Consider the following 14102-nt stretch of genomic DNA (forward strand, 5'->3'; position numbering starts at 1 on the left):
CGTGATGGTAGGAAGACTTCTTGACTACGCTTCCCTTGCTCTGTTTTATCCGTCCATCTCCCTGATGCGCTTACTTCCCCATTACGGACATCTAGTTGAATCTCTTTTTGCCTCTCTTGTGTTAGAACCTTCCAGCAAAAAATGCCTATCCCCACCCATCCGGCGGAGAAAAGCAAAAGGATTATAGCGCGGAGGCTGCTATTGCAAATAAAAAGCTCAGCCTAGTCTTCATGGGTGAGAGTGCTGACCGGTGGAAGGGTGGCGAAGAAGACTTGCTTTTCAGCTACGGCCGAGGCGGAGGAAGAAGTACATGGGTCTTGAAGAAGCGATGGAAGCGGGTCTACTCGATGATAGCTTTTTCCCTGTGCGTCGATGTGACTTCATAACTTGACCTCCTTTTTAATAACCTTATCGTCTATAGTGGGTTCTTGACAGACTATGAAACAAGTAACAAAAGAGACTCTTCTTTTCAATCCCCCTAAATAAGTAATGCTTTGAAGCTAGAGTCAAGCTTTCTTTCGTCATTTAGCGAGGGAGAGAGCTTCCCGAATTGACCAACCGTCAAAGAAGAATGATTTTTAGAAGTACTTTGACTTTTAAGCCGGAGAAACTCTATTTTCTTTCACCTTCTTTTTCCCATCGGCGAGAGATACCACTAAATGGCACCTTAGGAACTAGTTGAGTAGTAGTGGTCAACTTCACACTATAAAAATATAGAAAGAGAGAACCTTTCATAGCCAAATCGAGAAAGAGCTGCTCGCATGCAAAAGTGCATGGGCTGATTACAGTGCTGATTATTTGGCGACACTTGAGCATATCGGTTTTTCAATGGGGAAGCCGCTTACTGAGCGAAGGTCTTTATTTCTAGTAAGGAACTAAATGAAATTCGAATTTAGTGAGATTTATTTTTCTCAAAGTCGGTCGAAATTTGATGATTTTGCACTATTAAAACAGTACTTGCGTGTCAGAGACGGTGGAGCAATGAATGAAATTTCCGCATATCTCGGCGTGGAATTGCCCCATCGAGCTCAGTCTGCAGACACGGTTTTCAAATTCATGCTTTCGAGTTCCGCGGAAATATGCACAAAGGTCGTTTGAACTAGAAGTAGCGACACAGAAATTAAATTCAATACATCACAGGCCTTTGAACTTACCCCTTTCTTCTTAATCTCTAAGGCTTGCTGCCTCTTTCCTCTAAGTCAAGTGGGTTCCTCAAGTGGTTGTCGACTACAGTCAGCCACTCAACTCGATCTCGGCTCCCTCGTCATCGCAGCTGCCAGTCAGTGCCTCTCATGAATATCAACCAGATGCTCACATCTCGGACCCACGACGTTTGATCAAGTCGAGGCTTTGGCGTTGGGAATAATCTTCCTTATTGACATGTCGATTCACTTTGCTATTAATTTCACATCTCGGTCGAGAAATTGAGCTCGACTGGTCACACCGACAACTTGAAAAAGTCATTTCCATACTTTCTGCATTCAGTTCTAGCTATTTCCGCAACTCCTAATTGACCTGAACAACAAATACGTATCCCCTCCACCCCTTTTGGCATTATTAATGGAATATCCTTCACTATTTTACTAAAAATGGAACGAAATGAGATTTGATTGTTCCTCGGTTGAAAAGAGATGTCTTGAGCAATCAGAGAAGCACTTTGATAAACAGATTTGATCTTTACCGACTCAATTAAGGTATTAGTCTTTGTTCTATTAGACAAAAAAGATCGCATTTTTTGCACTTCGTTAAAATAAGAGTTGTACCCGTACGGAATTCTTCTGTTTCTCAGTATGATCTTTATCATCATCTCTATTCCCTTTATCAATTCTCCTATCCCACCTAGGTCTATGAATTTTTCTATCAATTCCATTACCTTATCCTTACCCATGAGGTTCCAACATTTGATCTTTAATTGACCTAGGACTAGTTCCCGGGCATACTCCAAAAAAAGGTTATTATACACCCCAAGCCCATCCCTTGGAAAGAAAAAGGTAGCACCGAAGAAAGGAAAGAGCGAGATGGTGGTTTTTGTTGTTCCCGCGAAGCGAAGATCATTCGCCAAGCGAATGAAGTGGATCAACCTCTTTTTGGCTTGGGCCAAACACTTTTTCTCGCTGGTCGAGCTTTCTACAAAAAAAGCGATGCGAGAGCGTATTCTCTTTTCTAAGCTTCCTTCCTTCGCTCCCCCCATCGTAGATGGTTCAGCTACGCCCGGTGCCACGAAATGATTGAGAACTACGACGGGCTCGATCGGAATTTTGTTCTTTGTATTCAATAAGTATTGCATGACCGAATAATTCAAAGAGGGGCGCACAGCGGGGAGGGTCCTTTTTAGTAGATGACTCGTCGGGCCGTCAGAGCGGGACTTCTTTGGTAAAAAGAACAACTTGAATAACTTCGTTTTTCTGAAGGAGTCGTCATTTTCTATCAGGAACGCTATGTCATTTACAACCCCGGCGTATTTAGGATGCTTTAAGGCCCCGCTGACCCGAAGTGATGTAGAAAAATTCTTCTTTCTCGATGGTGATCGGTCATGGTATCCATAGCGTTGCATCTTTTTCGGCCAAATCCTTCTTTCGTTTTGCTTCTCCCGGTCGTCGAGCCTGATCGACTCGACTCTTTTCCCTGCCCCCCGGCCTCTCACTTCGTTTCGTTCTTCCTCTGTACCGTCGCTTGAATGAAGACACCCGATCGGCCCGACTTTCCCAAATGCCCACCACCGGCCCTTCTCCTTTCCGGGTCTTGATTTGTCGCGTCGTTTCAGTCGTAGTGGTCGACGGGGAAGAAAGAAATGAATGAATGTCCTTTTTGGAAAATGTAGAATAATACACCTACCGAGACGAAAGCCAAAGGTGAGTATCGTAGGTGGACGTATCGAACCGAAATAAGATCTCAGATTGACATCTTGATAGACGGATTTACCATAATAATAAAGAGAGTCAATGGTGATTGATAAACGCCTAAATGTATGTATTTTATATGTATTAATCGTGTATTATTTTCGTGAACATGTTAACGAATTGATGCCCGCTTTTATTTCTAAATTGGTTATTTCAGTGTTGTAGGTCTTAAATGAGTCAAACAATGCTCAAAAATGCAAATCGGATGAATTCGACATCAAAAGCGGCATTTTTGGGGTCCGGCGACTGTGAGCGGCACCGTGAGCGGGCTGCAGGCGTGTCATTGTTCTTCTTTCGCGGGCATTTGGTGCGAGTTTCCACCGGGCTCCATGCGCCCGCATGGATGCCGTGAGGTTTGCTTTGGGAATTCTCAAGTCTCGTAAGTCTGAGCAAAAAGTAATGTAGCAAAAGTCTGTATCAAAAATGTCTATGCTGAGCATGTAGCACCCGGCGGGTTTTTGGGCATTTGGTCATGAGCTTTCACTGGGCTCCATGCGCCCGCATGGAGCCCCGCATGGACGACACGGGGTATATAAGAAACTGATTTCTTCTAGGGCAAGAAGAGGAGTTTTTGGGAGAGTCTCATCCCGATTTTTCACCCGTCTTTGAGAGGCAAGATTACATGTTTTGGAGAAGGGAAATCTAAGGGAGAAGCTCAGATTTGGCTAGATCTTCACCGATCTCTTCTTTGGGGAGTTTGTGATTTGCGGGAAGCCGCCTCTCATTGCAGCGTCCGTGGAAACCTTTCCACCTAGCTTCAGCTTTGTCTTCCTTCTTCCATTGTTTGAGGAGTTTTTATTATGCCATTTGTAGTTGTTTGCATGGATTTGTTGCTTGGATTTGCTTTGTATGGACTGAGTAGACCCCAAAGGTCACCGGATGCCGATGAACCTAGGGGTGAACTTGTGTATTTGGATGATTAAAGTTTGTTTATTGCAATTGTTGTGTTTTGAGATTCATTCTTGGTGCATTTGATGTGTTGCTTACATGAGAACTCTGTAAAACCAACTGCTAGGTTGTACTTGTGAGCGTGACCATCGCCCCTTGTACTGGAGCACACCAAGTTTGAAGGGATTCATGTACGAATCACGCCGTGACCATCGGGTATTCTCAGCACCCTCCACCATTAGAGCTAGACCTAGTTGTGTTCCGGCTCTAATTAGGGATTTCCCACTTGTTAATGCAATCGTATGAGGATTTGATCGAACAAATTGCGTGTCAATACTTATACCGGATTAGGGGGTCAATGGTCGTGACCATCGAGTTGACCTAATCTAGGGAAATCTCTAGGTCCAAACCTTCAATTGCATGACATTCTTAGCATCCCGCTGCACTTTAGTAGCCCCTAGGAATCCGCATCCGTGACCATTCCTTTCCCCGATTTTATATCCCTCTCCGTATTTTTAGTCTCCACTTGTAATTATCTTATTTAATTTAATAGATTAGAGAAACCTTTCGAACTGCAGCCGGCTAGACAATAAGCGAAGAGGAAGTAAGGGTAGATCCCTTGGGCCGGGAGATCACGACCCTCTCGTGCTCGCTGACGAGGAGGTATTATTACGACTCACGTGCACTTGCGGATCGCACTCATCAAGTTTTTTGAGCCGTGGGAAGAGCCACTTCTTTCTTGCGGCGGAGGCTTCCATTCACCAGTGCAGACTACATACAAGTGCTCTCCGAACTGTGCTGGATAGTCACCCATCACACGGCTCTCAAACCCAACCTGTGGTGGATCCCTGGGGACAAAGTAAAAAGCGCTTGATCCTTTGCCCCATACTTTTGAGATGCTCCTCCCCGCCGATCAAGCAGCGACGCTGCTCTTAGCTGAAGCCGCTAACGTTCGGTTCGGATAAGTAAGAAGAAAGTGCCTTCGGTCGGTTCGACCAGGTGGTCTTCCCTAACGTTCAGAGTTGTTCTGGTTTGAGAAAGGAGCACCGCCAAGTCCACTAGGGGCGCCCTGAATGAATAAGAAATGGACAGCTGAGGTCAGGCTTGCATGAAACTTCTACCGATAATAAGCTAGATGTCGATTACACACCTGAGGTTGGTAAGAACTGAGGGACAATGCTCCCCTAACCTAAATGGGCCTACCAGCAAAGCAACTGGTACTTAATCGGGGGGGGTGGTTTGGTTTCGTGAAAGGCCCCCGCTGCAGGAACAGGCGGTTGTCATTTGAAAGTCAAGGCCCCACCCCAGATGGACGCCCTCGCTCTATTGGCAAAACGCTTCGAAAGAAGAACGTATCGCCAAGGCCCCAACCGGCCGCCCTGCCCCTTTTCTTTGCCCGCCGGCCGCCTATCTCGTTATTCTTTGAGATCTGGATAGAGTCTCGCTCGGGGAAGCATGGATTCTTTAGATCTAAAGAATCCATGCTGCAAGCAGCAAGCGTAGGCAACACAGGACTGACGGGGTGGGGCGCGCCAAAGCAACCGGGGGCCCTGGGAGGGGTCAGTACTCAAGTACTATATTCTTTCCACTAACTTGAACTGGCTGGCTGCATTTTTGTAGCGCGCATACTCTGATTCTCTTCTACGAATCTACAACTCTCTTTACTGAGCGAGACTCTATCTATATCCCTAAAAAGTTTCTTTTCTATTCTATGATTTAAAATGACAGCTTCAACTAGGCTCTACTTTTGGATAGGGTTTTCGGTCTTAATCAAGATAGGGTCAGGGGCGCGTCGGAACGGTAGCTGCAAGGTCTCATCCGAGAGTCCAATCTCTTTGTACTGTGCTTTTGTGTCTTTGAATAAAAAAGAAAGGGGGTCGATTTAGGCTCCTTCCCTTCCACTGCATAGCTGCGCTATCAGGTACTACGAGCCCTCTGTCCCACGCATCTAACCAGCTCGCGTGGTTCACCGGTTCCACCGAAAACTCTCATTTGTTGAAGCGGAGCATAGTGCGGCGCCGAGCGAGAAAGGTCTCTTCTTTCGGTTTATTCACTGATCTGAAATGAAACTTAGCACTTGTTTTCTTAGGGCTAGGCGTTCGCAGAATCAGTCTATCCGAACCGAAGACGCACTCACTTCTCAGATCAGTGACGGCCTGGCCTCTCCAGCGGAGCTGGGCGCCGGGGCCCCTGGATGCGCTAGCGATCGGCACATTAGGGGAGTGCTTGCCCGGGTTTCTCGGCCTGGTATCCTGCACCTCGCGTTCATGATATCTACATTCAACTGTGCCCCGGAGACACGGTCGAAGCACGCCCGCCCAGTGTGCGTCTTTCACGACATGCTCTGGTCCCGGGTGTCTTCCTGTGGTCTTCTAGCGTTAGAAGAAGTCGTGTCCGTCCCGGACATCTGCAACGTCCTCCCACGCCTTTTATTTTAAGAAATATGGGACAAAGATCAGGAAAAGACGGACCGGGCCCATTCGGTGACTTTCGCGGTCGCCCTCACTGAACCAACTTGGATCTGAACTACGATTCAGATCAAGTCTTACCGAAATCGGATTTCCTTTTTCGTGCCATATGGCGCTTAGACTTTACTTTTATCCCCTTTTTTTCCCCTTTCCTTTTCCTTTATTTGTTCTCGAAGGTCTTCGTCTCCGTGTAAAAGCAAACTCTCCAAATTTATGACCAACCTTTCCTTCAGTGATCTTACAACGAACAGGAGTTTTTCCATTGTAAATGAGTACGGAGCAATCAACGAATTCCGGCGAAATAGAAGATCTACGTGACCAAATTTTCCTGCTAAAAAGACTTTCTCTGTTCTTCTTCATTCTAAACAGGAAAGCATCAACAAAACTTCCCTTCCATATAGATCGTCGTGGCATGAACTAAATTCTGCCTTTCCCCACCCCCCACTACTGCCCGAAATCCTGCTTTGGTGGGCTTCCCCAAGGTGACACCGAAGGTCTACCTCCTTTCGTGCGCCCCTCACCTCCTCCATGAGGATGATCCACTGGATTCATTGCAACACCACGAACAATGGGGCGTCTGCCTAACCACCGTCTTTGTCCTGCTTTTTCTAAGCTTACGTGCACCATGGTTGGGATTGGAAACTATACCAATAGTAGCTCGGCATCGGGAATCTATGAGTTTTTCAAGACCCGAAGGTAGCCGCACAAGACATTGTGGGGCTGGCTCCTTAATTATTTTTGCATAAGTTCCTGCGGCTCGAGCCAGCTTTGCGCCTTGACCTGGATGACATTCAATATCATGTACCCATGTTCCCATACGTATATTAGCTAATGGTATGCAATTTCCTACTTGAGAATTTAGATCAAGTATCTCGTATCTATAAGCAGGGGGGCGTGGCCAAGAAGCAGCCAGTTGATTGACCCTTCAACCTGACCTTTATTCGCTGTGCGAACAAGGTCTTGGAACCGAAGGTATGTATGGGCATTCTGGGCAGGTCGCAAGAAGCCGCTTTTAGAAGGTTTGGACCAATCGCACTCATCACCATTTTACCCGCTTCCAATTGATGACTGGCTAATATATAAGTGTTGACCTAAGCCCCTGTGCAGTGGCTTTCGGCTCCCCGAACCGTACGTGAGCTGCCCTCGTACGGCTCTTCCTAAGAAGGTCAAACCCCCTCTATCAAACTTTTTGAAAAAGCTTTCGCCCTCCTATTCAACGGGGCTATTAGAGAAGCAGCTTCGTTCCTGGACTTCTTTGCTTTTCTTTTTTTTTTAGGGCTTCGTTTCTGATACCGGCTTAGTTACGAGCTAACTTTCGCTGACTTCTTTGTAGTCTCGGTGAATACTTTAAAACTCCGTTCCTTAGCCTCCACAGCTGACGTGACTCCGTACCGACCCCTTTCCCTTTGTAGACGGATAAGTGACTCTGTAACCTTAGCTTTTCTCCTTTGTAGAACAGCTAAGCCAGTTCCTTAGTTTCACTTACCTAAAACCTAATCTGTTATTCCATAACCTTAGCCGAGCCGAGGCTAAGTGACTTCGTAACCTTAACGTACTTTTTGTTTTTCGTACTTTTTTTCCCATCAGGTCTAACCTTTGCCGGGCTTTCGTCCCTTCGCCCTATAGGCGGCCGGCTTTGGCTTCGCTATCGCTCATTACTTGGTATAGAGATCTCCCCGTGTAGTGTAGTGGTCGGCCTTCCCACCGGAATGCCTCCTTCCTTATAAGCCCCTTGACTACAATAACAGGGGGCTGTTCACCTTTGCTTTTGAAACTTAGCGACTTATATATATTTCTTTTTTTTATATTTAATAAAGAAAAACGAAAGACTATTGTAAATGTAAAGGCGAACGGGGCTCCCAGGCCGGGACGTCTGGCAGAATGCTTGGCCTCCTGCGCTTCCAGCGAGACCCGAAGGGTGAGCTTCTGGCGGTTAGCTTAACGTCAGTAGGCATTCTGGGCTGGAAGGAGGCAAGCAAATGAAGGGAGGCATGGAGGGCTGACTACAAGAAGCAAAGCTTTGTAAACTCGACAAGTCGCTTATAGAATGCCGACTACTTCATGAAGTTTCATAAGGGGGGGAAGCGAAGCTTAGCGAGGCCGACCACGTAATAAGCTGCTGGCGGAGAAAGCTCGAAGAGCTTCCCTTCATTCGTTGCTAAGCCAAGGTCCCAGGTCTCCGAGTCAGCCCGGGCTTTTTTCGAAGAATCCTGCACCCATGGGCATACGGCCTGGCAGGCCTTCCCTTTCCGCCGGAGCTTCATGGGTGTTGCCCCTGTTCCCCAATCAGATTTTGGATGTGAGCTATACTCCGCGAGGAGCCACACGGGCGTATGGCCTTTTGCCTTGCCATTTGACCTCTATTCCCGCGTGAGACGGAATGCTCAGTGACAACCTCTCAATTGTCACCGCCTGGCCTCTTTTTGCTACCACGGTAGCACCTAGTGTGGTCAGCACCAATCGTGTTCGGGCAACGAAGCTTACACTCATTCACATTGGTTCATCCTGCTATGCCCCGGGCTTTTTTTGCTCTTCTAACAACAATGGTGGCCGGCCATTCGTCAAGGCCCCCTGGAATCCGCTGGACATCTCAGCGGCGGGATTGATACCCGCATCAGATCGAAGTTCCATTTTTTTGCCTCCCCAAAGGAGAGCTGTTTCTAGGTGGGTCGCTTCGCGAAAGACATTGCTTAGGACCAACGGGTCACACGACAGGTGCACGATTTACTTTGCACGCTCCATCCTTCGGCCCTTCGCCCATAGGCTTTGGCAGGCAAGCTACCTTGATCCGCCTTCGGCTTCGATCTCGTTATGCTCAGCAGCTCCAACAAGCCCCTAAAGTTTCTTGCTGCCTCAAACTCTGCCAAGAAAGCGCTGCTTTACGTTTGATCCTATGTGCCCAGAGAACGCAATGCGTTCTCCACTTTCGGATCTCGCAAAGAGAAAACGTCTTTTTTCCGATGAGTTTCTCTCTCATTCGCGGAGCGAAGAAAGCGGGCTTTGCCCCCAGCTACCGCTATCCTTGGGAAACCCAAAGAGCTACCGAAGGAAAGGATGCAGTCTCCCTTGGCCAAGGGAGAGGACAGGGCAGAGAAGAAAAACGTCCTTCGCGCAAGTTTGTTTGCTTTCCTGCCCAAGCTTGGCTCTTCGACCAAGGAGGCATTCTGGTAGGAAGGCCGACCACTACATAAAAGCGTAAGCAAGCACTTGGCTTTGGGAGCAAGCTACCTTTCTTTGATCCACTTTCCCGGGCAGGGAAGAGAACGAAAAATGGCAAAAAGATGGTGGCCGTGGTAGGTTCGAGGATCTTACGCGGCGGAGCGAACTCTTCTATCGTGTTGCATTTCCTCTGGCGGCGTAGCAGCACCCCTCGATCCATCGTACTAGAGCGATCCGAGAAGAACGATTAGGGTCATATTCGGTCCTTTCTACAATGCCAATAGACGAAGTGCTTCGCTTTCAGGTCCATTTTTTTCGCTGCAATCGCTTCGATCCACCCCCTCGGTGAAAAATAGTAATATGCCCGGAGGAAATTCCTCCCTGCGGACTTCCCCTGTACTCAAAGTGAAATGTCTAAGTGCTCTCCCTTTAGGCTTTGTCTCATTCTCTCTCTGTCATCATTCGATTCTGCCCCTACTTCAATGAAAAGCTCCTCCTCCTTATCCTCAAAGATCGTTGATCGCTTCCCGCAAGTGTACGGGATCGCCAAGTAATACCTCGCAAAGACACGAGGATCGTATTCCACGGGCTAAGGATCTCCTATTACTCCTTCTCGAGCTATTATCTAGCCTAAGATCTTAAGTGATGGATTTACTCTACTAAATACAAATAAAAACTAAACACTAAAGATTTGCTAGCAAATTAGAGAGAACAAGCAATAAGCAAGCAAGAGAATCAATGATGTGCAAAGGCCTCATGGATGTGGATCCCCTTGAGAGGTTATCACGCAACATGGATGATGATTTAAAGATGCAAGGGTAAATTGGACCATGAGATTCCAAGATTAGAACAAGCCCAATTTCTCGTGATTGAACCCCTAATCCCATACTGAACATAGATAGGAATTTCTTCCAAATCTACATTCCTACGATTGCATTGAAGTACAAGGAAATCTCGCTTAGGAATAAACCTACTCTTCTTCGGATTAAACCTCATGGAGGGCTACCAAACACCCGATTTCTAGGCGTGATGATACAAGTATCCCCTTCTAATCCATTCATGACCTAATACATGCGAGCAAGTCACATCTACATGCATCATTCATAAAAAGAGCTACTGATTTCTCCCTTGGTGTAACACTTAGCATGAAAACAATGGATTAGATCTCAAACATACCCAAGCATAGAATTAACAAGTAATCATCCAAAAATACATGATAAAACCCCCAAGGTTCACCAACACCGGTGGCCTTGGGGGGTCTAGTGTGTCATCATCTCATAACAAAGCATACAATCAAGCAAAAACATGAAACAAAAGACATAGTATGACACTCCCTAGATGAAATGGTGAAGGATGAGGCGAGAATATGCAGAATGACGCTTCCCCGCCAAAGGAATGCCGAATGACGCTCTCTAGCTGCGGTTCTCCTTCCTTCAAGTCGTGATCGATCTCCCCTTTGAATGATGTTGCCTTCTTGCCTTGAGAGACCTTGGACCTTTGGGCTTGAATGATCTTCTAGCTTTCTTTGCCCTTCTTCTCCTCCCCAAGGTCGCCCTAAAAATCTCCCAAATGATCTCCCCAAAGTCGGCCAGCAAAAAGTTCTTTAATCAGCCCTAAAAGTGAGTATATATACCCCCCGAGGCATACTGGCCATATAGGGGTCATATGGGGGTCGTATAGCACACAGTAAAACCCTAGATCTCGCTCCAGACGGGTGCATACGGCCTCCATACACGGCCCCGTATACTGGGTAGTATGGAAATCTGATGTAACACCAACTCAATCCGTCACAAGCATAGATACGCCCCATAATCGGGTAGTACGGTAGTATGAAAATTCTCTGCTTTCTTCTCTTATTGCCAAAATGATATCTTCTTGTTCTCCATGGCTCTATATGCCCTACAAAGCAAATAATAGAGCGATTAAGCGTAAACGAGCATCAAACCTCACAAAATACATGCAAAGTGCATATGATACATATATGAAAACACCTACATTTAGACACTTATCAATCGTCGTTGGTCCTTTATCATCTCTTTCTTTGGTCATTGATTATTTAGAAAGCCATGCCTGTGAGAAACGGGCCCCCTCTTTGACATCAGATCTTATCATCTGGGCGGGCAGCTTCCGGTCTGGGTGCTCAACTTTAGAAGTAGCGCCTTTTGAATAAATATAAGTAGGCGACTTGCTTGTGTTAAACATATAGCGGCGCCTTCCTGATAAGAGACCAGCTTTTAGATGAGAGAAGGCCTGCTTTTAGGAAGAGCTTTTTTTTTTGATGGAAATAGAACGTCGAGACTTGCCTCTTGGCTACTTAAAAAAAGTGGTGGAAGAAAGTGACCCTAAGAGGCTTCTTTAGATCATTTCACTCATGCTTTTTGTAGAAAATCAAACTATTCACCCTTGGCGCGCACGCACCGCACCCTTCGCTATGTTCTTAAATGAATGAGACAGCACTCGCTCAGATGTCGTCTCTTCCCTTCGACAATAGTGTCTAGGCTTCATCCCCGAAAGATCAACTGGCGCAAGACAAGCACACTCGTCGGCAATCAAGATAGGAACCATCGGAGAGGAAGGAAAGCGCTGGTCTTTGAGATTCGAAGAAAAGTCTTCAGGATCGGTTGATAGCAAACAAAGATAGAATGGTGAACAAAGAGAAGGCTATTGTAGAAGGTACGGTGATCATAGAGGTAGGGGGAGCAGTAGGCAGGGTGAACTTCAGAAGAAAAGACAAGGAGGTGGCAATGCCGTAGGGCGAGGGCCGGCGCCGGAGAAGTCGGATGCGGCATCTTTGATGAGAAAGGGGACAGAGAATAAGCCGATTGGTGCTCAGCGCACGGGTTTGTAGCGGACCATGGATGGTCGTGGAAAAACCCTAACAGGAGAAGGAGGATGAAGTTCGGTGAGGAGGAGGCGAGTTCCCTAAATCCATTGGTAGAAAGCCAGTTGCCAGTTAGAGTGAGAGTTGCCAGCCTATCTAATCTACCAAAGCCTGAGATAATCGGCGCCTAAAGAGCCAGTTGCAGAAAAAGGTAATCTATCTACTTGAAGAATTCATTTTTATCCCTTGGATGTGGGTCAAATAAAGTCCCTTGCCATACAGTAAGCAAGAAAGGGCAGGGGCAACTCTTTGAAAGTCAGGAAGTCATGGACTGATTAGAAGGCCGGCTTGAGCTTTTCTTATAGAAGAGTTATGATAGGTTTAATACCCGCCAATCAAAAGCTAGCTTTCACATTTGCTTCTTTCTAAAGAAGGAAAGCTTTTTAAGGCGCAATAAAAAGGATAAAAGAAAAAAATTCAAGCCAGATGCGACTACTTACCAGTTCCTTTATTAAAGGAATAAGGGTTAGGCGGAAATAGGCTTAATTTGGGTTGCTAACGTGCTAAGCAAAAGCCCATTCAATTACTTCTGCTTTTTCGCTTCGCTCGAACGATTTCTTTTCTTCTCGCCTGTTCCAGGAATGAGATTACTAGTTGTACTTTGTAAACTGGTTCTATGGTATAAAAAAACAGTAAAAAGGAAAAATCCTCTGCCCCTTTCATTCCATTGCTAGTTCGGGGGATATCTAGTTGCAGAAAAAAAGTAAGCCCCTCACGTGAAAGAAAAGGATTTTCTCCCAAGGCAAGCTCAGGCAGGAAAGTTTGAAAGCGGACAAGGGCCAGCAAACGAGGAAAGAAGGAAAGTCTTTCTTTAATAAGAAAGTCGTAAAGTTCCTTCTGTAAAAGCATCGATTGCAGTTCGAGTTTGAGTTGCAGTCCCTAAGTTATTCCCTTTCTTTCTGTTGCATTGTCAGAAACTTTTTTCTAAGAAAGGGAGGGAGCAGGCTCAGCAGGATAAGAGGTTACTGGATAGGCTTAGCCCGCAAACAGATATGCTACTGGTTTCCTGATATGCTGGATAAACTACTACATCCCTGATCACGCTCACTGGACATGGAAGCGCCCGGTTCTACTGGTAACAAAAAGGCAATGGGAGTTCGACTCTCCCTCGATCTACTTTACCGACAAGAGCTCTGAATGAGCAATGAGTTTTCTTCTAGCTATTAAAGCAGAGGCAAAAGAATAGAATATTCTATAGGGCTCCTGCTGGTTAGTTACTATGGCCACGCCCGGAACTGAACACAGAAACCCTCGTAGCGATTCAGAAAAGAGTACCTTGACGCCCAGTTGAACCTCATACCTCACTTCTACGGGACTCATTTTTGCCCTCCCTTTCAGCGAGCGCAACCCGTGCAGCACACCTTTCCCTTGCAGCCAGCGCAACCCTTGCATCGCGCGATTGCGTTCTTTCGCGCTCTTCCTTCGTTCGCTGCTTTATAGCGCGCTGCGGAGCGCTACTTAAATGAATTACGATAGAGTAATTCATTGCTTGAAGCTTAACTTTCTAATAAATAAGAAGTAAGATAAAAAAAGAAAAAGAAACAATATCATAACCCCTACCCTTATTCTTTCTGAGAATCATAAATTCCGGCTTCACACTTAGTTGGGATTTTAAATTGAAAGAACTATAGCATCTGCCCTTGCTCCACCAACAGTATTCGTATCAGGAAATGCTGCTTCGGATGCTTCTATATCAACTCTATGTTTCTTAATCTCTTTCTTCAAAAATTTGAATTCCGCTTTTGATGCTTCAGTTGATCCTTCAGCGGACCTTTCTTCGGCTTCCTTCCTGGCCTGGGATTTGTT

General features: G+C 46.2%; 1 protein-coding gene and 1 pseudogene across 1 annotated transcript; both read right to left on the minus strand.

Moving 5' to 3' along the window:
• Window positions 1-1438: 1438 nt before the first annotated feature.
• On the minus strand, window positions 1439-6616 carry LOC120254866 (ribosomal protein S3, mitochondrial-like). The gene is made up of 3 exons (XM_039262874.1): window positions 6475-6616; window positions 6291-6351; window positions 1439-2933 (listed from the first exon to the last, which is right to left on the minus strand). Exons 1-3 carry the CDS (start codon window positions 6614-6616, stop codon window positions 1439-1441), a joined length of 1698 nt encoding a protein of 565 aa, XP_039118808.1.
• An 84-nt stretch (window positions 6617-6700) lies between these two features.
• On the minus strand, window positions 6701-11980 carry LOC120254865 (annotated as a pseudogene).
• Between the last annotated feature and the right edge of the window lie 2122 nt (window positions 11981-14102).

The sequence above is a fragment of the Dioscorea cayenensis genome, unplaced genomic scaffold (genome assembly GCF_009730915.1).
Source record: "Dioscorea cayenensis subsp. rotundata cultivar TDr96_F1 unplaced genomic scaffold, TDr96_F1_v2_PseudoChromosome.rev07_lg8_w22 25.fasta BLBR01000673.1, whole genome shotgun sequence".
NCBI classification, from domain to species: domain Eukaryota; kingdom Viridiplantae; phylum Streptophyta; class Magnoliopsida; order Dioscoreales; family Dioscoreaceae; genus Dioscorea; species Dioscorea cayenensis.

Coding starts and splice junctions, on each gene's coding strand:
- LOC120254866 (XM_039262874.1), bottom strand. CDS start 6,616: ATGAAGAAGAACAGAGAAAGTCTTTTTAGCAGGAAAATTTGGTCACGT. Junction 6,352..6,474: donor GATCACTGAAGGAAAGGTTG/GTCATAAATTTG, acceptor GGCACGAAAAAG/GAAATCCGATTTCGGTAAGA. Junction 2,934..6,290: donor GATCCAAGTTGGTTCAGTGA/GGGCGACCGCGA, acceptor CATTGACTCTCT/TTATTATTATGGTAAATCCG.